The following is a 23,635-nucleotide window of genomic DNA, read 5'->3' on the forward strand; positions in this document are numbered from 1 at the left end:
CACAAACAGCTTCCCTGGCTGTCCCTTGTCAGGCGTGTCACTTGTTCAAGTCTCAGCAGCGTTTTCTTGCTGTTTTTAGTTTTCCCTGGGACTGCACATCCATCCGTTTTCTAATCGCTCCTTCCAGAGCAGGGCTGAGGGGGGTCAGAGACTATCCAGGCACAGGGCGGGGGACACCAGAGCCCATCGCAGGACACGCAGGCACAGGCACAGTCACCCTGGGACCACACAAACACCAGTAGACGAAGGTACATTTCTCATTAATAATAACTATATTAAGCATTAATGTAGCATGCCGCTGCTATTTGCATGTTTTGCATGCAGCTTGGATGCGATTGTAAGTGTCTTGATAACTCGTCTGCCCAACAGACAGGTGTAACCGTTCACAGAGGGACCCCTGTCATCCTCCACTGCAGCTGTGCGACACGCAGCGGCACCGGTTTCACTGAAACCGCGCAAGACGAGCCTGTGGAGGCGCGTGAGAGAGAGCGCGCGCACGGACAGCGAACTGCAGACACAGCCTCGCTGCTCGCGCGCCGTAACCACGGATCTCGCCCTCGCGAGCGCAGGTCGCGCGCAGGAGACCCGGCAGAGGACAGTCTCACGAGCCGCAGTCTCGCCACGCAGGTGTGCAGGTAAGACCTCCACGCAGCCGCTCCCGGTGAGCTCTGGCGAATAGGCTGTCCTTCGCACGCTTTAAATATGTATATATAGCGATCAGAACAACTGGAATGACTTGTAGAGTAAAAAAGTCATCTTAAGTATCGGGTATAAAATTATTTTTTGAGGTCACGCACAGTCGAGCCTATGTAGTGATTCCAGACAACCACTTTGCTCTCTCGGTCTTGTTTATAGTACCTTTAAAATGTGTTGTTATTCGAGATCATGGACTGGAGCCCATAACAGCGAGGGCGGACTAATGTATTCATTTTTAAACGCATTATAGCCCATTTGATGTTTTGTTTCACTCGTCTTGAAGTTTTTCTTGCCTAAAAGTAAAAAAAAAAAGAGTAATCGCCTCTTCTCGTTGCCAGGTTTGCGCTTCGGGAGCCCCAGTTAAGTTTCGTTTTTGTTTCCGTCTCGCCTCCGCCCGGTCTCTGCAGGTTTCGCCCGTGACGCGCCCGTGACGCGCTCGCCCCCCCCAGCCGCGCGCTGCCATGGCGTCGCCGCCGTCGCCCCTGCTGAGCCTCGCGGAGGAGCTCACGTGCAGCATCTGCCTGAGCACGTTCGACAGCCCCGTGACCACCCCGTGCGGCCACAACTTCTGCCGGGGCTGCCTGGAGGCCACCTGGCAGGAGAGCCAGCAGGTGGCGCTGGGCTATAACTGCCCGCAGTGCCGCACCCACTTCTACAGCAAGCCGGAGCTGCGCAAGAACACCGTGCTGAGCACCGTGGTGGACACCTTCACCAGGGCCCAGCCGGAGCACAGGGAGGAGCCGGAGCCGGAGTCCGTGCTCTGCGACACCTGCCTGCGGGTCCGCGCCTGCAACACCTGCCTCACCTGCATGGCCTCCTTCTGCCCCGAGCACGTGCGGCCCCACCAGGAGAGCCCTGCCTTCCAGGCGCACCAGCTGGGCGCGCCGCTGGCCGACCTGCAGGAGCACCTCTGCGCCGAGCACTGCAAGCTGCTGGAGTTCTTCTGCCTGCAGCACCGCCGCGCCATCTGCAGCCTCTGCCTGCAGCTCACGCACAAGCCCTGCCGCTTCTCCACGCCGCAGGAGCAGCGGGCGGAGCAGGAGGTACGACCCCCGCCCCCACCGGAGCCCCCTGCGCCGGGCCGCGCGCCTCCTCCTGCTCCTCCTCCTCCTCCTCACCGCACCCTGTCTCCTGCTTCACAGGCGAAGCTGACGGAAAAGCTGACTCTGCTGAGTGAGAAGATCGAGAAGACCCAGACCGTCATCTCACAGATGAAGGAGCTGCAGAGCTCTGTCCGGGTGAGTGGGGCAGGGGGCAGGGGGCAGGGGGCAGGGGGCAGGGGGGAGAGGACAGAGGGCAGGGGGCAGGGGGCAGGGGGCAGGAGACAGGAGACAGGGAGCAGAGGGGAGAGGGCAGGGGACAGGGGGGAGTGGACAGGGGACGGGGGGAGTGGACGGGGGAGAGAACAGGGGCAGAGGGGAGATGACAGGGGACAGAGGACAGGGGACTAAGGGCAGGGGGGAGAGGACAGGGGGCAGAGGGCAGAGGGGAGGGGGGAGAGGACAGGGGGCAGATTTTGATGCAGTAACACCTTGTTTAATACTGTCAAGTTCCCACAGTGCAGAGGAAGAGTAAACAAGCTATCAGCTGACAGCCGGACTCTGTCTCCGCTGGCTCTGCTGGACTTTGAGCCTGTGGGGCGGCTGGTGCTCAGTCACTGTGCAGCCAAGCTCGGTGTTTCTCGACTTTCAAAGTCCCGTGAGGGGTACTTCGACATCTTCACTCCTGCTGGCGGCTCTTTTAGACAGCTTCAGCCCCTCTACCGCGCCCTTAACCCTGCCGCTCAGTTGACGAGACCTAGAGAACATTCTGGACTCCGGCCATCAGGGCCTGGAATCCCGCTGTACTGTATCAGTCCCAGGCCAGTTTTCACTGAAGTCATTGGATATACTGTATATTCACGCCGCCCAGGATGTTGGTCTCGGAGAGCACACGGGGGTGGTGCTCGGCCGTGACTCAGCCTGCACGACGGTGCGTGACTCATCTCCCTAGAAACCAGTTTCAGGAGGGATGTTTCTGAGCCATTTCTAGGGTGCAGGTGATAAAGAATCCTGCTCCCTGCCTGCAGACGTGTACGTGCCAGAGAGGTGTGCCGATGTTACAGGAGTGGATACTGTACACTTCCTTCTCGCCCGCCACCTGCGGCCCCTCGTCCTTAGATTGCCCCCCTGGCTGACAGCCCACCAAGCTCTCTGAGCACCTTTGAATTTTTGAATCCCCTCTTGCTCAAGCCCGAATAAATTCAGTTACAAGTTCAAATCATGTTATTTCTTAATGCAGAGCTGCTTAAAGACACCAAGAGAAGATCAGAAAGATTCGGCAAGTCTTGCTTGTTTGGCTGTGAGTGGCTCACTGCTCCCTGGGTCCCGTCCACCTGCTTCCTGAAGGGCCCCAGGGACCGGGGAGTCCCCTCCGCTCTCAGTCCCTGCCTTGCTCGCTGTGACAAAGCGTTTCCTCTCTCTGTTGGCATCTCCCGGCCGCCAGGAGTCCGCGGAGTCCAGGAAGAAGGTCCTGGCAGAGCTGTACCGGCAGATGAAGGAGATGCTGGAGAAGGACGAGCGAGAGACCCTGAGGGCTGTGGATCACGAGCAGGAAGGCGCCCAGACCCGCATCCTGGGCCTGATGCAGAGGATGAGCATGAACGTGGAGGAGATGGCCGGCGCCAAGGGCCGCGTGGAGACCCTGCTGGCACAGAAGCACAAGATCAGCTTCCTGCAGGTGGGGCCGCCAGCTGGCCGACAGCCTCGTGCCACTGGCTTTACAGCACTGGGTCTGGAGATCCTGCACGACAATTTGCCTTTTAGCACAACTGAGAAATTGTAAACATCTAACAACAACGATAGTAAATATATATGCATGTTGAAAAGGCGTTTCATTCAGATGACTGATGTCTTCAAAAGAGGGTGATTTGAAATGATTTCATCCTGCTAGAAGCAGCCCGTGGAAAGAGCCGTGAAATTTAGAAAACTGCAACGCAGAACTACAGGAATTATTATCCCAGATTCTCTGGCTCCTTACTGCTCCCACTTCCAGGCCCAGCCCATCCCCCCTGTCTCGCCCTGTGCTGTCGGGAAGAGGCGCCTGTGTTTGATTGTTTGCTCAGTTTATTGTTATTCTATTTCAGACTATGGTGGAACTGCCCCAAGTCGTGACCTTTAACCCCTACGTGCCCCGGATCAACATCGACTCGAAGCAGGTGCTGTCCTGCCAGACAGCCGCGGTGGCGCTGAAGCACTTCCTGGGCAACCTGCTGGAGCAGCCAGTGGAGGGCCGACCCCAGCTGCTGAGGCCAGGTCCGCAGGAGCGCAGAGCCCCGATCCGCACGGCTGGAGTGGGGGGGGGGGGGGGGACAGCACTGAATTGATCTTTTGACTTGTTTTTTATGCGCGGTTTTAACTTCTACTTTTGTCTTAGACAAACCAGGGAGTGACGATACCTCATCTGATACCGGTAAGTTCTAACAACCAAAACATCTCATAAGAAATGTTTATGTCATCTAAAAACCAATAGCGAACTTCTGTCTGGTGGAACACACATTTCCACACCCCGAGCTCCTGCCGTTAGAGCTCACCGTGCGGACTGTGGCGTGCCGGTGCTCTCAGAGACACTCACCGCTGACTCGTTTCTCCGCAGGGAAACAGCCGAGCAAGCCTGCACCAGGGGACCCAGGTGAGAGTCTGGACTGAGCTCTGAGATCAGGATCATGTCTGTGCAAAGACTCCAGGCAGCTCAGCAGCTCCGCTGCTGTTAATATAAGACTGGGCCTCCAATCCACTGCCCTTCCCTCAGTGCTGCTCGACTGAGAAGGGCCACAGTTCGAGAAGCCCTGACAGCCAGCCTGTGGCTCAGATCATGGCAATACTGCTGCTCTTCTGGGGACTGTCTGGGATGTGCTTTTTACTGTACTGGTTCACTCCGATAAAGCTCATGAAGCAACATCTCTGTTTTTAATTTTATTCCCCATGCCTGCAAGAACAGATCTGCAGATAGAGAAACAACTTTAAAAAGTCTGTTGTAGGCAGAGCTGATCACACTTCATTGCAGAACTCAGAGTTATTTACTTTGCTATTTTTTATATTTTCTTTAGATGCAAATCCCACACCAATCAAAGGTCCAAAGAAAGTCAGACCAGGAAAGAAACCCCCACCAAGTAAGTCTCACTCCCAATCACTCCTGACACACGACTCCCAGTTTCACCCCCAATCAATCCTGAGACACACGGCTCCCCAGTCTCACTCCAGTCTCACTCCTGACACACGACCAAGTTTTACTCCAAAATTTAAACAATTTTCCATCTTGCGCCCCCCAGTGTGGAAGTTGTATCTTCCTTATAAGCATCATCCCAGTGAGGCCCTGCAGCCTCTCTGTCCAGGGCCCTGTCCTTTCACTCTGCCAGCACCACAGCTGCATAGTGGAGGAAACCTGGCTCCTGTCTGACCTTCTTCCACAAACTCAGCTCAGCTCTCTCTCCCTCTCTCCTGCAGCAAAAATCCAGGAACCCAGCAAAACCCCAGTGCCGCCGCGCCCGAAAGAGAGTAAGTTCACCCTCGGCCCTGTCGGAGAAACTCTCACCGTACACGTTCGGAAGAAGACACAAAAATCCAAGATGGACCTATGTTTCTTTTTAATCGATTCTGTCTGCATGATCGTGCAGTTCACTGTCCAGGACAGGAGGGGCAGCCTGTTTGTGAACAGTTTCAGACTGGAAATCTGCAAACACACACAGAGCACCGACACACGCCTCAGCAGATCTCCCCATGTGAGAGCAGAGCCACAGCTGTGTCTGTTCGGCAGGAATAGTGTCGTACCTTGGTTTATATCTCTGTTTCCTTTTGTTTTTGAGAAACGCCCCAAAAAACACCGACTCCTGTCCCAGAACCTCCTCCTCTGCTGGTGGGAAACGACTCTCTGAAAGGTAACCCTCTCGGATCCTTCAGGAAACAGGTTGACGGTATTCTGGGAACAGAGCATGTGGAAGGGCTCGTCTTGCTTGTAGCCCCATTCACGACCCCTGGGACAGAAACAGCTGACGCACAGAGAGACGCTGTCAGGGTGGGGTCTCTGCGAGTTGCACTGTAAACAGGGGATAGGGCCTTGGGCACTCCCCTGCCCCAGAGCACCACTGCCCACGGGCCGGCTGCACGCCACTCCTTCCTGCAGGCATTATCACTGGAGGAGCAGCCACTGTGTGCTGAGCACTGCCCTGCCAACCCCCTGACTAGTCACTGTGTAGCTGGCAGCAACAGAGGTGCTGAGCCGAGCAGAGGAAGCCCTGCTCATCGCTTCTGTTGTACTGACCCCTTGGGAGCAGCAGGCTTTAAAACACACTCGTTCTCTCCTCCTGCTCTGTCTGCCCCTTGCACTCTCTCTTCTCAAACACCAACCAAAGGCAACAAGTGGAAACTACAGGGAAGTGCATTTAAATATGGGAACAGGAGGCTTTTGTTTACTCAAAGGGTGGTGGGAGTGTGGAACAAGCTGCCCACCCATGTTGTTGATGCTGTTACCTTGGTTTCTTTCAAGACACGACTAGACAAGATCTTGGGATCAATTATCTGATAACTAGCAAGCAGGCCTGATGGGCTGAATAGCTTCCTCTCACTTGTAGCCTCCCTGATGTCTGTCCTCTGTCTCTCTGACATGCTCCCCGCTGGCCTGGTGCTGCCCTGCTGGCTGCCTGCTCTCCTGCTGTAGGGTGTCTTCTCTTGGCTACAGAGCAGAATTCACTGTACACACCTGTGCTGCTTTACCCTTGAATGTCTTACTGGCTGGACAGAAGCTCTTCCATTAGACGTTCACATGCAGAAGAGAACAAGTCTCTTTTCTTGTATAAATACAGGTGGTCCTCGACTTACAGCGGGGTGAGGTTCTGACAACCTCGTCGTAAGTCGATTTCGTCATGTCGGAAGTCGGAAATGCGATACTACATGGACCATATGGATGCGTAAAGAATAAACATGCATAAATTCTACATTGTGTAATACGACCTTGTTATATTTTTTCACTAATTTTACTTTAGCCTGTGTGGCTTGAAGGCTGAAAGGCACACACTTTTACATCTGCTCTTTCATTCAAGTCGCTCATAATGTCTCCATTTCATGAACAGGACCTTGTCTTTTTTTGCTATTATTGTAGCTTTCATAGGCGCTGATCCTTTCACTGCTTCACAAATTCTTTCCTTGTCCTTTCATATTGTGGATATTGTCGAATGAGAAAGGCCAAAGTCTGGTGCGATTTTCCATTTTCATGCTCCACTATGTGTGCACTTTCATTTCTAAACCTATTGTCTTTCGCTTTCGTTTTTTCCTACTGGCACCACCGGCACACTCACTTTCTTGCTCGCTAACCACCCGAACGATAACATGCGGCAGCATGGTGCCGTGCAGGCTGATGATGTCATCAATGTTAGACGTTACGACCAAACGCCGGGACACGAAAATAATATACAATACAGTAATACAATTATGGGGACGGCTGTCGTAAGTGCGAGTGGTTGTAAGTCGAGGACTACCTGTATATAGAATATGCATGTGATATAAATCACAGTAAACACTTACCCCTGTCTGCACTGTCCTCCTCTGCAGATTATTTGACGAAGGACCCTCTACTTAACAACCCCATAGCTAAAAGAAGCGATCTTCTGCAGCGTAAGTTGATTTTTTTCCCATTTACACATTACATACTCCCCTAAACAATGACACCAAAAACATTTCTGTAGATTTGGACTAAAATTTGAAGAAGCAGATTTTATTTATGTTCAATTAATGTTTGTATAGTAAGAACAACCTCAGATTTAGCCAATCACCACACCCGCCAGCTCATTTCTTTGACAACATGTTGACAGCAAACTTTGTAACTAGCTAATCTGCAAGACGCCCTAAATTCTCGTTAGGAATTTAATCCAAGGGCTGACAGGGCTCTCTGGAATGAGGTAGACAGATTCACCCCTGACCTCTGACCCCTGACCTGGGTTCTCTCAGCACTGCCAGAGGTCATGAGGTTTGCCTTCTCCTGCTTCTCCCAGATGCCACGGTTCTCACCCTGGACCTCAGGACTGCCCACCGGCGGCTCGTCCTGTCGGAGAACTTCACCCGGGCCACGGTGTCGGAGGAGCAGGCCTCGTACCACGACAGCCCGGCCCGCTTCTCCATGTGCTCGCAGGTGCTCTGCTTTAAGGGCTTCTCCCGCGGGCGCCACTACTGGGAGGTCAAGCTGACCAGCAGCAACTTCTGCGCAGTGGGCCTGGCCTACAACAGCATCGACCGCAAGGGCCCGTCCAGCAGGCTGGGCCGCAACAAGCAGTCCTGGTGCCTGGAGTGGTTCAACGTCAAGCTGTCGGCCTGGCACGGCGGCGCCGAGACCGTGCTGTTCAACCCCAGCCCCAGCCGCGTGGGCGTCCTGCTGGACTGCGACGAGGGCACCGCCACCTTCTACAACGTGGCCGACCGTGCCTACCCCATCCACACCTTCACCGCCAGCTTCACCGAGGCCGTGTACCCCGCCTTCTGGCTCTTCTCCAGCGGCACCACCCTCACGCTCTGCAAGCTGGCCAACTGAGCCAGCAGGGCGGCGCTCTCGCCCACAGCAGAGGGTGTCCCGGCTACAGCAGGTCGTATGTCCTGGCGATCACAAGCACGTAGACACTGGGGTCTCCAGCTCGCTTCCTGGAGGCCTCAGCGTCTCCTGGGCTCCCTTCCACACGCGCTCTGCCATTAGTGATCACAGCTGTGGTTATTATTTAATTGGCTGCATCACTGCGACACTTCTTACCACACTGAGGTATTTCACAGGCAACCATCCCTTTGGCAAAGTGTGTAAATCGGTAAAAGACCTGAGCTAAAATCCTTTATCTGCTCCAGTCACTAACTAGACTAATAATTGACATTTTGGGCAGATTGTTTAATTGACTTCTGAGAGGGGCTCGTTAGTTTCACTGTTCGATTGCCAGCTCAGACTGCAGCAAGAGCCAGGAGACTTTGAGGTCCTGCTTCAGAGCTGCTCTCCCCTGATCTGACCCAAGTGCTCAGTTTCTGTGGGGAGTTTTTTTGGCCAGCTGGGGAGGAGCTGGCGCGTTTACCAGGGCTGGGAGCCCAGCCGAAATGAAATGCTGACACAGCTTCCGGTCTCGATCTGTAAACCCAGTGCCAGTGTCCCTCTGTGTGAAGCAGGTGGGCTGGCGAGCTGGGAGCCAGTGACTGCAGGAGCTTCAGACTTCCGTCTGATTCCCGTTCCCTGATCCCTGCATCCCTGCAGCCGCTTAGACTCCGAGCTCGACAGCATGAGAAAACACCCAAAGAAAGACGGTTTTCCCTGCTTCACTCATCCACTGTGTTTGCAATCAAGATTTACAATCAATAATCTCAGATTTAGCAAATCATCACATCCACCAACTCATTTTACAGGCATGATATCGTGTTGCTTGTTGCTTATTTTAATTATTTTAATAGGCTTTCAGTGAAATTTTATCTATACTCAAAAAAGTAAAATAGATGCAGTTGCTCAGATGTATTCATCATGTACAACCAAGCTATCTGAAGCCAGCCATTTACAGTATACTCACACACTTATTGAAAAGTTGTAATTATACAGTATCTTAATTTGTTGCTTAACAAACAATGTATTGAGGGTTTTTTAGTTCTAACAGACACGTTTCCTCTTCGGACCTGCATGATGCTTAAAAGAGCTGACTGGCAGCACGTGCTGGCTTACCAGCAGCGCTCCATCAGATACATTTATTTTATATTTTGTAATGTGCGTCTGTCTAAAACACAGGCCACGCCGCACGGATCTCACTTCTCACGCGCATTGGGAAGAGCGATCTGCCGAGTAGATCTCTGAATTTGTTTTTGGGGGGGGAGTTTGTGTGCACACAAGCCCTCTGTTTTAAATACCCCGCCGCAGGAGAGCGACTGATAGTTCAGGAACCGCAGGTGGAAAAATAACGTGTCCAGAACTTCTTTAGAGGACCCCTGTTCACGGCTCCCCTGTCATGAATGAACTTTTTAAACGACTTCAGCACATAGGAGAAATTCAATCGCTTGTGTGCAGCTCTCTCTGTGAAGTGCAGGTTTGGACCAGGTGGTTTGGAGGGGCTTGCCCGTCGCATGGCGATGTGGCTGTGTGCTGTGGGTATCGTAGGCAGTAAGAGCCAGCGTGTGTGTGGCAGGAGCAGGGAAAATACACTCATTTAGCTGGAGCTGCCCGATAGCACCTCCCTCCCGAAGTAAGCACCTGTGGTTTAATCTGCTCTTTAGTCAAGACAGGTCAATCCACAGTCTTGCAGCTTTCGCAGCACTGCGGCCTCTGGGAGAAGTAAACCAAGCTTAAAAAGAGCAACAGTGGGTTTTTAAAAAGCAATATGCATGTGGTTTTGTTTTTAATTAAAATCCATAGTCTTTCTTGAGGCGTGCTTTCTTGCTGTGCAACATTTTTATTAAGTGGAGAGGTGTGACTATTTTATTAATGGTGGTTACTTTAATGAGGGTATTTACAGTAATCTTACAGATGTAGGTGAACTCATAGGTGATCTCGGCGGTCTGGGTGCACTCGCTGGTGATCTCGCTGGTGATGTCGGCGGTCTGGGTGCACTCGCTGGTGATCTCGGCGGTCTGGGTGCACTCACAGGTGATCTCGGCGGTGTGGGTGCACTCGCTGGTGATCTCACAGGTGCTCTTGCACCATTGAGCTCTACCGAAGCTCTGTACAGAGTACAGACAAAGCATTACGCACCAGTGCTGACCCAGAAGCCTGCTAGAGACACCGTTGAATGAAAAGTTTGTAGGTGTCTAAACCGACAGCTGAGACTGGTGTGATATAAGGGTCTCAGACTTGCCTTCCTCTTCCAGAGAAGCGCTGCTCACTTTACCTTCTACTCCTGAAGCTCCGGTTAGCTCCTCCTTGGCGTCTGTCTCCACCAAGAGGAGTTCAGGGCGAGAGATTTTAAAGGAATATTATGAACAGGCAGCATCTCAGTTGACAGATTACAGCTCCAGCTGAAAATAGTCTGGCAGAGGAAAGAGTCAGGTACTGGATACAACAGAATGCCATGGGATTTGGGAAGAAGTGTCTAGAAAAGTGGGAAAACAGTGTTTTATGTTTTATGTCATTCCCACTTTTGTCCTCAGTCCCTTGGGTCAGTAAGAGGCAGACTGACTTCCCACACTCAGGACAACACTGGAAAATCAGTGCATTATTTCTGAGATGGCATGTATCCAGTTTGACTGACATTAGTTTTATTTTCTAACAGGCTGAGGAACTAAATAAAATAAAATTCACCACTGTAGTTTCTGAGGCGGCACCAGGCTCAGTCACATTAAATGATTGTTCTGTGGCTCTTCAAAAAGGTATTTCGCCCAATAGGAGAGTCTCGTGTATGTGCGTTCCTGCAGTTCAGACTTGAGAGCTGGGTATACTGCGAGCTCCACTGTCGCCTGCAGAAATAAATGCAGGGAGTCAGTCACCGGGCTATGGCGAGAATCAGCCAGCAGGTGGCGCAGCTGCGAGCCTGCTAGGGTGTATCCCCGGCTCCCGTCCTGATGAGTTATAGTGGCAAACAAGCCCCGTCCTCCCTAAACCTACTTACACAACGGGAGACGGGGAGACGTGATGTGAATGAGCCCATTAAAGGCGGATTCCGCAGTTCTGCGGCTTTCCGGGTCCGTGTTGTGCGAGGCGAGCGGGCGCTGGTGGTGTCGTGCTGGTCGGTACTGTACAGCGGCACAGCGGTCGTCCCCGTGGGAACCCGCCCCGGGCCCCGGTTAACTCAATTACCCCCGTCTGGGGGCGGATTGGCCCCTCGCTGTGGCCTCTGAAGTCATTCCCAGGCCTCAAGAGACCGTGTTAAAAAAACGGCTGTCACTTGACTTCTGCGGACGGGATCACAGACGTTTTATTTTCTCTCTCATTGCTGTAGCCGTCCTCGGTTGCTTGTTTCGTGTTTCGTGCAGACGTGGCCTGAAGCGCCGCAGGGCCCAGTAACAAAAACGGCCTCCACAGCATCGACTGTCTTGCCCACCGCGGTATCGGCGTGACGACACTCGATTCCAACAGACTTCCAGCATCCCCGGTTCGATGCTGCAGGAGTCGCGCATTGGGAAGAGCGATCTGCCGAGTAGATCTCTGAATTGAGTTTGTGTGCACACAAGCCCTCTGTTTTCAATACCCCGCCGCAGGTGTCAGGCCCTCCGCTGCGTGACTCGGGTCGCGCCAGCACTGTCTCTAGGGCTCAGGAAGTTGTTCACGTCCATGAAGACGCACCTGCGGCTCCGCGCGGAGTTGTAGCGGTGAGCTCGGCCGGAAGTCACGGGCCTTCTCTCGCGCCTGGAGCCTCTTCCCGGCATCCGCGTGCTGCTCTGATTTCAGACTGGAACGTGTTGGTGTTGGTGGTGGTGTTGGTGTTGGTGTTGGTGTTGGTGTTGGTGGTGTTTTGCCAGGCTTTAGGGGAACGTGAATTTAATTATCGTCTTCGTGAATTGTGCTTGAACGTGATGATTTAATGGAAATTAATACTTAAAATTAAATATATTCTTATGGACACACAATAAATCATTTAAATGTTGGAATGTTCTGGTCTCTTTTTTTCTGCAGTTCGTCGAGTCGTCGTGATGGTGCTGAGCGCTAGTGCCGCAACACGCTGAAGCGGAGTCGCAGTCCCCTTTTTTCGGACTGGTTATTAAATCTCGGCAACAAAATCAATTAATTGATGGTACAGGAAAAAAATGACATTTCAAATTAGAGCTAAAAGAGCTGTATTCACAAGCCTGCTTGTTTGCAGTGTAAACCTTACTGGAGGTTTTGTTGCCTCGTTCTGACGCGCAGAGCGTGGCGCTGCACCTATCTAAACTTTGGTCAATTTCATGATGTCAAGTTTTACGAGTCACGGTGCACATTCTATTTTAATCGTGGTTTAAAATGCACTAACAATGCTGATTCTTTCTAATCCCGAAATATAAAAATAGCACTGCAGGTCCCCTTTAAGAACAGATCAGTGGCGAAGCTAAACGACAACTGAGTCGAGACTGTCACCCTTCTAGACTGGTGTGAGTGCTGATGTACTTCAGAAGCATCGTGACCCGCCTGCCGTTGGACAAACGCCAGGGAGGAAAACGCAGTAAAATCAGTGCGCCGGAGGAGTCAAAGAGTAAAAGGTTTGCAAACAGCAGCGACACGTGGAACGTGATCACTGCACAGCAGAGGCAGATATCCTATATATATATATCCTATAGATATATATATAAACCTCTTTGGGTTTATCGCAGCCATTCTGAGCGGGTGAAACCAGGCTATTTCCAATAAACCGCTTCTCTTTTTAGGAGAAACTTTATTTTCATAAAGAAAGATTTGCCTTTGCGCGGAGCAAATAAATCGTCAGATAATTATATAACTTCTCCTTCGTGAAGAAAAGGCAACAAAGGCGCTGGAGCGGAGTCCGGGCCCGCTGCTGAAGCGCTCTTTACAGATTCATGAGCCCCGCTCCGCCAGCGACACAGCCCGCCACAATGAGCGCTGTGTCAGCCGGCGCCTTGTCGCGGTCGGGCTATTGTGCGCCGCCTATTCAACCCCAAGTCATTTACACTTTCATTGGCAGCTATTTAGTCCCAATAAAAAGTTCAAGACAGCAATTTGTGAATCCTGCTCAGCCAAGCAGGAGCGCGGGAGAAAAAGAAAGTTATTTTAAAAGTCAATTAATCGTGCTCTGCTGGAGGACTGTGCATTCAGCAGCCCCGAGTCCATCACATCTGCTTGCTCTCTGTTTCCCAGGCCGGCCTTAGATGCTGTAACATGCTAAATAATGGGTTTATTCAGTCTCTCAATTGCACTTTCTATCATAGACACATTTGTATATCATTTTACGGTACATCAATTCCATTTACATAAAAGAGTGGCTATTATCAGCACGAGAGGCCGGGACCAGCCGGCACAAACAGGTCCTCCACTGTTGAGCTGCTTTCTAGCGCCGAATAATTTGCAATTTATTATCCTTTTAAACCACTGCGCACATGATAAAGTCGACAGAACAACCTTTGCCTTCATTTATTACTGAGAACAGCTGGTCGCTTTTAACCTCGTTTTTTCCCCGCTACTTCTGGTCTCTGTGTGAAAACTCCGCTGTGCAGAACCTGTCTGCGGTTTAAATGATCAGTTAGATGAAGAAATATCAGCCCGTCAGGACGACGCTGTAAACTTGCGACGCTCTTAGCGCAGCTCAGACAGGAAAAGGAAACTGAGCTGACAGGAATTTTACAATTAAGCTGCTTTAGTTCAATTATAAAAGCAGCAAATAGATAATGAGTAAGATAGAGCCCCCCTATACATTGAGTACATTGTCAGGCACAAGGTTTTGAGGCGGACACTGGTTTCTTCAGCAAGCACGACGATGAGATTCTGGGATCGAAGATCTCCAACAAGCAGGTGAGCGCCGAGACCTCTCTGGAGGGAGAAACGCTCAGACCTCGTTTGGGATGAAGGAGCTCTCGGGTTCAAAGAGAAGGAGATAAGCCACACAAACGATCAAGGGGCCCGTGAGCAATTACTGCAGCCATGTCGCTAGTTTACTAATCAGTTTACAGAATGTCACAACATCCATCAAGGTGTGTAAAACACGCCAGGTTTTACAATACACTTATTTTCGGTCGTTTTCTAATGCAGTGTCATACAAATCTCTATAAGTATTTTTAAACGATAACAGTGAAAAGGTTATACTCAGCTATACTGAGCTGAAGAACAGAGATTTCTCAGGAAATTGACTCCAATCCTCTCGTCTCAGGCAGCAGGGAGAAAACCAACCACATCACTTGTGCCTCTGTGACCGTCCTGTGTCGAAACAATGTGTACACCTCCTCTAGCACTCATAACATTACCACATTACTAAATTAATACACGTCTATCCATAGAATTCCACTACATTGTGGGAGGGGCGTTAGTATCGGAGTCATAATTTAATTTAGTGAGATTCTAAACATCATAATCAGTTTTCACCTTTCATAATGTACACACAGAAATCCACAGTAATTACAATGATTGAGAAAACACTCAGGAACTCCAAATTGCGCAATATCATTGTATAGATACAACCGTTAAGCACTAAATACATTCTTTACTGAAGGGTTAAGTATGAATAGTCGTCAGCGAGGCTGCAGAGTGAATCTCTTTAAAGAAATAGAGTAAAAGGCATCTCTAAAGGTCTTTAAGACACTGAGTGCACAGCACTGAAGACGGAACAAAACTCGACTCTACTTTCCTAAAAAACGTTCTTGAAAAAACGGCCGTCTGCCAGCTGCTGGACACCCTCAGAACTGAGTCTCTCCAAACCCCAGCGCTGTGCCCCTCGGGTGTTTCACCTCCACTCTGTCCTGCTCTGTGAACTTGTAGAACTATGAAGGGTTAAAAAAGCCAGTTATTTCTTACTACCTTCCCAAATGGGAATGCCAATTGCATCTTGAGGTCCCAGCTCTAGGTGCTGCTCAGCCTGCACTCGGCTGGGGGTCACTCGAGGGGGGGGGGGGGGGGAGCCAGCAGATTCACTGGCAGGCGGGAGGGGACAGGCCTGCACTCACTGCGGAAGCTTTCAAAGGCCACCCCCGACAGCGCCGACCCAGCCGTTCGGCCCTCCAGAACCAGCGGTGCAACACGGGCCGGCGGACAGGAGTGAGGATGGCGGAGGTGCTTGTGAAATCGGACAGCCGGAGGCAGGAGAGCTGTGGGAGTGGGAACAAGCTGCCCTCCAGCTGCTGAAGCTGGTAACTGGTTGCTGTCCAGAAGCAGTGTGCTCCTGAGCGCCGGCCCGGTGCCGACGATATGGCTCCTCAGGGCCGACAGACACGCCGGGAAGCAGCTTCGGGCCGGCTCAGGGGGCGTCAGGTCCCTGCTGAGCGGCTCCCACAGCCGAGAAGAAGGGGTACCCCAAGGCCGTCCTGCACCCCGAGTCGGAGCCCTCCTCAGTCCAGCGGGAACTCGCAGGCGTTCTCCCGGCGCCTCTGCGCCGCGCCGTACACTGACAGGAAGTGCCTGTAGCGTGGGGCGCAGCCCAGCCAGGCCTCCCCGAAGTGCTCGGCGCCCACGAAGAGGAACTCGCCGGCCCCCGGCCGCGCCCCGCAGCGCAGCAGGGTCTGGACGTGGCCCCTCCAGGCCCCCCCGGCGTCGCCCGGCACGAAGACCCCCCCGCGCTGCCGGTACACGCGGCTGGCGCCCACCTCCACCCGGGACGTCTGGCGCTCGGCATCGTGGGACACGTTGAGGATGAAGCCTCTGGCCACTGCGAGGGAGACAGAGAGTCAGAGAGAGCTCCATTCCCCATAAGATCCCATTCGGGTTTTTAATCTGACAGCTGGAAAGTGGCAACACAGAGCGGGCTGCCGTCCCTGTCGCAGGAAACATAAACACACAAAGTGCCGCAGTGAGAACATCGATCAGCGCGCAAGTCTAGAAAACGACAAACGAGCGCAACAGGAATAACACAGAACAGCACTGTCCCTTTCAGAGCAGCGGCTGGAGACTCGTCCCGCGGCCCTCGTGCTCAAGCGCCTGCCGTCACCTTCTGAGATTTGACCACTATGTCGTTACAGGTCACGTGACGAGGACGGACGGTTTCGGGAATCAGGAAGGAAGACCGGCAGGGTCTGCCAGCGCCGCCGGAGCCCGGTGTGCCTGCTGGGCCCGGGACAGCCTGGGCAGGACCGGTTCTCGGGGTCAGTGAGGGGGGTGGCCGTGACCTGGGGGGGAGGGCAGGGCGGTCAGGCAGGTCAAAGGGCCGGTTCTTCTGCTCTGCTGGCGTCCGGAGCGCTGCTGCCCCCACATCTGTCAGCCCTGTGCTCGCAGGAGGGGGCCGCCGTCTGGGACACCGCCAGCTCGCTCTCGAGACAGAGCTCCGGACACTCCCGCGCTTCAGAAGGGCAAAGGTCAACACGCCATAAACACGTCAATAGCAATAAACTTCAATAAACACGCCGGGCCTGTGACACAGAGAGGGACTTCAGGAGCTGGAACCTGCAAGAGGTCCCCTCTCGAGGGCCCTCCGCACCCAAAGACTCTGCCTCTCAGCAAAAAACAGACTTTTTTTTACTTTCTAGATGTATCTGCATGTATTTTCAAGCTCCATGCAGTCTGTTGAGCAGTTTTGAGGCCAATCAGTCTGGGATATTGCATTAAAACGGTTCCCTAGTCAGACCTCGTTGAGAATGTTCAATACAGTTTCAGTCGTCACATCAGAAGAAGGTCTCGCTGCTCTGGAGTCAGTAGCTCCGGAAGAGGAGCCGGATGCATTCCTGGGCTCAAAGACACGTCCTAAACTTGTCACAAAAGAGTAAGGAGGGACCTGATTCAAGTAATTAAAACGCTCCAAGGCATCAACAGAGTCAGCAAACTCAGAATGAAGAATACAACATGAAGCAGATGACTCTAGTGGAAGAACATTGAAAACCAACAACGGGAGGCATTTCTTTACACAGGGAGTGGCGGGAGTGTGGAACAGGCTGCCCAGCCATGTAGTTGAAGTGGAGACCCGGGCGTCTGACAGGAAACTGGAGAGGATCCCTGGACCTTTTAGCTGCTAAGGCCCTAGCTGGGCCGAACAAGCTCAGACCCTTCTGCTGCTGCGGGGGGGGGGGGGGGGGGCGGCGGGGAGACGTACCGAAGTCACTGCTGCAGACGGCCAGGAGCAGCTCGGTGTTGTTGCAGGGGCGGCACGCAGCTGTGAGAGGAGGAGCACGCGTGAGACACGGCAGACGGCACGCGTGCCGCCCAGATCGGCCCCTGCCACCCGGAGCCTGTCCAGCTGTCCAGCTCAGGGGACGGCACAGGCCGCAGCTGAGCCCACAGCCGGTGCCACAGTCTGAAACCAGCAGGCAGGTATCCACCCCCGGGAGGCGCTGGCAGGGCCGAGGGGAGTGTGCGGGGAAAAATCTACCCCCCCCCCCCCGCCCCCCACACCCCACATTAAAAAAAACTCAGCCCTCTGGAATCCGTGCAGAATGACATCATCCCACACACCGGTTCTGGAATGGCAGGAATTCCTGCAGGAATGCGGGAATCCTGGGACTCCATTCCCGGCCCGCTCCACTGTGCTCCGGACACACAGGGCTCCGGTCGGGAGTCAGTTCTGCGGCAGGAATCAGACTCATTTTCCGACCCCAGACCCCCCCCCAGCCCCTGTGACCCACAGCTGGAAGCTGCGCTCGTGAGCAGGACAGCCTGCACCTCTCTCCCACACCGGGGGGCCTGTCCCACTGCGGGGCTCGTCCAGGGGCCAGGGGCCAGGGGCCACTGACCACAGACCCCACTACTGACTGACCACAGACCCCACTACTGACCCCCCACTACCGACTGTCCACTGACCACTAACCCCACTACTGACCCCTGTCCACTGACAGCCACTCCTGACTGTCCACTGTCCACTGTCCCCACTACTGACAGCCACTCCTGACTTTCCACTGTCCACTGTCCCCACTACTGACTGTCCACTGACCACTGACCCCACTGCTGACCCCCACTACTGACCCCCACTCCTGACTTTCCACTGTCCACTGTCCCCACTACTGACTGTCCACTGACCACTGACCCCACTGCTGACCCCCACTACTGACTGTCCACTGTCCCCACTACTGACCCCCACTCCTGACTTTCCACTGTCCACTGTCCCCACTACTGACTGTCCACTGACCACTGACCCCACTACTGACCCCACTACTGACGGCCACTCCAGACACCTGTCCCCCCCCCCAGCTCACCTTGCAGGACGCTGTCCTGCAGGTCCGGCGCGGAGCTGCGGTTGCCCAGCAGCTCGTACTGGAAGCCCACGGCGCGCCGGCCGATGTCGCTCTGGGGGCTGGCCTGCAGGAAGATGGCGGGCGGCTGCGGCCCGTCCGCGCGGAAGCAGTGCGCCCGCGCCGGCCGCGCGCCCTCGCTCAGCAGCAGCTCCAGCTCGCCCGCCCTCTCCACGTGCATGCTGGCGCCGCGAGAGCCGCGGAAGGGCTTGACGCAGACGGTGAAGGGGCGCGCGGAGGCCAGGTTGGGCTGCAGGACGACCCGCAGCGCCTGCCGGGGGTACACCCACTCCACGGCGCCCTCCGTGCAGCGCAGGCGCACCTGCTGCACCACCCTGGCGTGGGGCTCGCGCACGAGCCCGCTGGCCACGCGGCGGGGGGAGAGAGAGGAGTCAGTGTCTCGTGAATGTTTCTGAAAACCCTTTAATGCATCCAAACCACCCAGCGCGGAGCCCGTCAGCACAGAGCTGAGTGTATTTCTCGTTCCGTCGCACACCGGAGCAGGTATGAAGCGTCATACAGAAGAGCGCGCGAGTCCGCTGGCGAGGAGTGGCGGGGATCTGCACATCCTGACACGACTCCCCAGTCCGGCCCCTGCTGCTACCCCCAGGAGAGCATCTGCGCGTTTGGACCGAGCCGAGACTTCTTGCTAGATCAACTTTCAACTTTATTGTCATTAAACTTACACAGGTGCATAGCATAATGAAAAGTGTTTCTCATTAGTCACTCAGGTGCAGTATATAAATAGGACAGAAGACAAGACAATAGACAGACAGTAACACGATAGCAATAACAGTAACATGTAATAACATAACATAAATAACATGTAATCAAGTAATCAAAACTGTGCAAAATTCCGCAAACAGAGAAAATATAACAGGACAAAAACAGTGCAAGGTTATTCTTGGAACAGTGCAAAAATAGTATGGTTAATTAATAAATATTAAATATTAGATAAGTCAGAACCAGTGCTGGTTTCTTGTTTGGGTTTGAAATCCGTTTTCACAGACGGCGGGATCGCCGCTGGTCTTCAAGAAGAGATGATATATAAGGAACTCAGCAAGGAGGATTCTAATAACGTCTTGCATTCTGAAACTGATCTCAGGGACTCTCTCACTAAGGTATACATGCACATGCTGTGCTTTAACATACTGTATGTCTGCAGCCAAACACGTATGTGGATGAAGGTGTGATCAGATACATATAAAATATCTTTCTTTCCACTTACATCTCTTTCGTTCGGATACAGCGACCATCAAAAACGCAATTTCATTGAAACCTCAACACTCGTTTTTTTCCTCGGTGTCCAAATTCGTCCTATTCCAAAGCACAAGTACAGGTTTATTCCAGCTGAAAAGAGAAGAAAGGAAACACAACGTTTCGTCTGTGGAGCTTCTGCGGGTCTGTTCTTCTCTTCCCAGCTGGAATAAACTTCACTTGTTCCTTTTCAGCCTACGCGTGCTGACGCAGCTCCCCACCTGAACATACTCAAGAGCGTCCCATTGCGAGTCGAGCTGCCTCTGAAGCCAGACTCGGCAGCCACGCGGGGCGCATCACAGGTGTCAGCTGCGGGACAGGACCCACCTCCCTCTCCAGGTGCACAGGTCCGCCGCGCTCGACAGCGCTTGCAGGAGCAGCAGGCAAGCCCCCAGCCTCCGGCCCGCCTCGCCTCCGGCCCTCATGGGTGCTGCACTCGCAGGCAGGACTGGACCAGGGCGAGCCGCTCGCTCCTCAAGATCTGGAGGGATCCCCGAGTCTTCAACACAGCGGCGCGCGCTGCTGCCTGTCTGCGCCGCGAGCCGTTCGGGGGTCCAGATTCCGGGAGACACCAATCGGCGACCTCGCGCTGGAATCAGCCAATAGCTCGCGGCCCTGCTGGGGTCCGCAGCTGACAGGTTACCGAGACCCCTCTGGAGGGGGAGGGGTGTCGAGAAGGGCGACCAGGGCTCCCGGATCCCAGAGGAGCACGAGCCGTCGATACTGACGTCAATCACCTCCGCACTCGGTGCTAAAGCAGTAGTTTCACCGGTATGAACCTGAACGCCACGATACCTCCAGACCTTAGACCCCCCTGGTCGTTTTCGTCCTCTTTCATTATGCTAGAGAAAGAGGAGCATTTTTCACGCTAACCGATCTGTAAAACATCACAGTTCTCGCGCTCTCGCCGCTGTCGGAGATACCCAGAGAAACAGGCATTTCGTGGGCGTTTTAAAAATGAAAACTGCTTTTCAAGGCAGTTAAGTGATCAACGCAGCGGGCAGAGCGCGCAGAAAGGGGCTTTCTGATTGCAGCGTTCACAAAAGAGGGCATCTCTGACCCGAAATGTAAACCTTGTTGGACACGGACAGCTTCACGTTGAAATCACCTGCAGTTCTCATGAACCAGCCACTCATCAAGAGCGGTAAAATCAGGGTACACTCTGCCGGCTTGATTGTTTCCCTTGACCAGCATTGTGTCCGGCTGCACTGCGCGCATTTCCAGGCCGTTTTCCCAACTCAAACCCACCCGACAAGCTCGCTGTCGCCCGGCCGGCCGCGGCGAACTGGAAGGTGATGGATGGGTCTTCGACTCGGGTCTCGGCTCCTATTGTTCCGATCCCGCGGCTGAAAGCGCGCCGGCCGCTGACAAAGAGCCCTGAAACAACTGCTTTTCTATCCGCGCTCCCGCTCCTCCGTGTCCGCGGGCCACAGGCCGCGCAAAACCGCACCGTGGAATCGCGATCTCGCGGCGCGGCGCGGGGCCCGGCTTTGTTCCGCTGCGACCGGAAGGCGAGTCCGGACCCCAGCGCTGCGGCCACCTGTCACCCTGCTGCTCCACAAGAGGCGCACACGGCTGCAGAGCCGCGCCGCGCCGTCAGGGCCCGGCGGGTCTCCGTGTGGCTGAGCACAAACCGAGATTAAACTACAGCCCCTGTCCTACCCGTGCAAGACCAATACCGACTCCAAACCCATTGCAGCAGCTTGTCGGGGGTGGAAGATTAAAAGAAGAGTTCTCATGTCTTGTGCCACTCCCTGATGCGAGAAAAAAGGCAAGCAATTTAGATAAAACGGTTTTTAATATTTCGAGACACGCAAAAATACATACTGTAAACCTTCTGTGTCATGATTCTTTTACACAAGGAATTAAGAAAATACTTCTTATTCACAATATCAGAGCCCATTCCCAGCAGCGAGCTGGAGAATCTGTTACACAGTACTGTTACACCATTGGAATCGTGCTCACCGCTCCGAGAGCAAGAGTGTTTTAGAGCAAAGCAAAAAACTTTTAACCACATTCCCCGCCAGCAGCAGACAGTTCTGGAAAGCTTAAATTCAATTACAGCTCTTTCAGCTCGGATTTGCCAGAGGTTTCGACAACACAACTGCAAAAACCCGACTCAAAACCGAAGAAGGGTTCAGTGACAGGTTTCACGACTCAGTATGTTTGCCCGGCGTTCTTGTTTGTCGACAAAATTCAAGACAAATTACCAATTACGGGTTTTGGGAACTCCTGACTGCGCACTGTTATCCCCGTGAGCTACATCGAAACGTGTAAACAATATTTAAGATAATGCTTAAGTAAACCAGGAATGAAACGCGCTACCCACATAAAATAAAACAGCTAGACACATTCGTGTTAAGATTTAATGTATTGATAATCATTTTTTTGCACAGGCTTCTAGACAAGAAACAACGCAAAATACCCATTTCAGTTACTCGATTTTTATGTTGGAAAAAGCAATGGTCTATATTCGCCAAGCGTTGTCCGATGATGCAGTGTTGGACTGGAATCTCCGGGAGGTTGTAAATCTCTCTATAAAGTACTGAAGAATGCAGGCACACACAGACGTGAACACCCGCGCGCATTTCACATGTGAAAAGTTTTTTTACTCGTCTTGCGGGGAAAAACTGCTGAGTAGCGAGTTCCCACTAAACCCTTTGTCAACACACGCGTAGGGGCACCGAACCCGGACACGACCGAGCCGAGCAGTGAAAGAGCGGAGCCGACACAGCTCGAGCAGCGTCACTTCGGCACCGCTCCGATCTCAAGCTTCGCGACATCACGGTAAACATTCCACAACGCGTATATTTACAGAAAAATACACATTTAAAATATCTCGAAGGATCACCCTAGGAGATTCCGCAGTCGACGATGAGCAAACGGGACACGACAAGATTTAATCGCACTGTCTTATTCACACGCAGTAACGTGACGGGAACTGAGCCCACTGCGACCATAAAGGTCTCCCCCTCCTCCTTAATTAACGTGGAAGCTCACGAGGAGCTCCACGCAGAAAGGCGTTGAAGCTGTGACCATTTTTTTTCCTTCAAGCATATTAAAAATTTAATTATGTCTATGTAGCTATGATAAACATTTAAACGTTTAAAAATCCGCAAAATTTAATACAATACAGTGCATATATCAGAATTAATCTCCAAGTTTAGAATGATCTATGTGCCTAGAAGAGAAAATCTATATTTAATAGATTTAATAGCTATGAATGCATATCAAGTTGAATCCCCAACAGCGCACTGTCTGTTGTGATGATGCTGGCGACCCAGCTCCGACCGCAGCCGAGTGCAGCCACGGGCCACAGCGCCCTCTGCCGGCTGGACCCGTGTAGTGCACGCGCTTACCTGACACACCACGTAGGTCAGCCAGGAGGACATCAAAAAACAACAAATAAACTACAAAATAAATTAAACTTCAGCTACCGACCTCAAGGGCCTGCCAACCACAGCCACAGCAAACTTCTACTCTGGCATTTCGGCAGTGACCTCCAGTGCATCTAAGCATCTGGTTTTTCGTAGAGAAGGGCAGCAGAGTGGGGAGTATTTACTCCTCAGAACTGGGGCTCCCCCCACACAGCCGCCACTCCTCTGCCACAGTGCTGAAGGACTTCAGTGCCTCAGAATACAGTGAACAGCTCTTCCACTCCTTGAGCAAAGCGCACAGGCGTGAGCAGGCGTCCCCCCTCACGGCCCAGCCCTCTCCTGCACTCCTCAGCCTGTCCTTCTGTCCTCAGTGGCGCCCCCTGCCTTCATCCAGTGCACTAGCGAGAAGCAGGGAGATCTGCTGCAGTATTATCATAACACTTTCCGCAACAGCCGTGTCCAGGGTCCTGGAGGGCTGGACCCCCTGCAGACACACTGACCCTGCAGGACCAGGACTGGACCCCCCTGCAGACACACTGACCCTGC

At 53.1% G+C, this 23,635-nt stretch overlaps 2 protein-coding genes across 2 annotated transcripts; one reads left to right on the forward strand and one right to left on the reverse strand.

Moving 5' to 3' along the window:
- Nucleotides 1-482: 482 nt before the first annotated feature.
- Nucleotides 483-12,253, forward strand: trim25 (tripartite motif containing 25). The gene is made up of 12 exons (XM_088927555.1): nucleotides 483-635; nucleotides 1,104-1,739; nucleotides 1,839-1,934; nucleotides 3,181-3,414; nucleotides 3,821-3,989; nucleotides 4,111-4,146; nucleotides 4,330-4,365; nucleotides 4,784-4,846; nucleotides 5,181-5,231; nucleotides 5,540-5,611; nucleotides 7,281-7,343; nucleotides 7,721-12,253. The coding sequence occupies exons 2-12, from the start codon at nucleotides 1,158-1,160 to the stop codon at nucleotides 8,251-8,253; spliced, it is 1,935 nt and encodes a 644-aa protein (XP_088783681.1). The 5' UTR covers nucleotides 483-635; nucleotides 1,104-1,157; the 3' UTR covers nucleotides 8,254-12,253.
- A 3,379-nt stretch (nucleotides 12,254-15,632) lies between these two features.
- LOC148824300 (meteorin-like protein) lies at nucleotides 15,633-20,137 on the reverse strand. Its single transcript, XM_088927569.1, has 4 exons — nucleotides 20,040-20,137; nucleotides 18,420-18,817; nucleotides 17,324-17,383; nucleotides 15,633-15,949 (listed from the first exon to the last, which is right to left on the reverse strand). The coding sequence occupies exons 1-4, from the start codon at nucleotides 20,135-20,137 to the stop codon at nucleotides 15,633-15,635; spliced, it is 873 nt and encodes a 290-aa protein (XP_088783695.1).
- Nucleotides 20,138-23,635: the final 3,498 nt, after the last annotated feature.

This window comes from Atractosteus spatula, chromosome 11 (assembly GCF_055471065.1).
Source record: "Atractosteus spatula isolate fAtrSpa1 chromosome 11, fAtrSpa1.hap1, whole genome shotgun sequence".
Taxonomy (NCBI): domain Eukaryota; kingdom Metazoa; phylum Chordata; class Actinopteri; order Semionotiformes; family Lepisosteidae; genus Atractosteus; species Atractosteus spatula.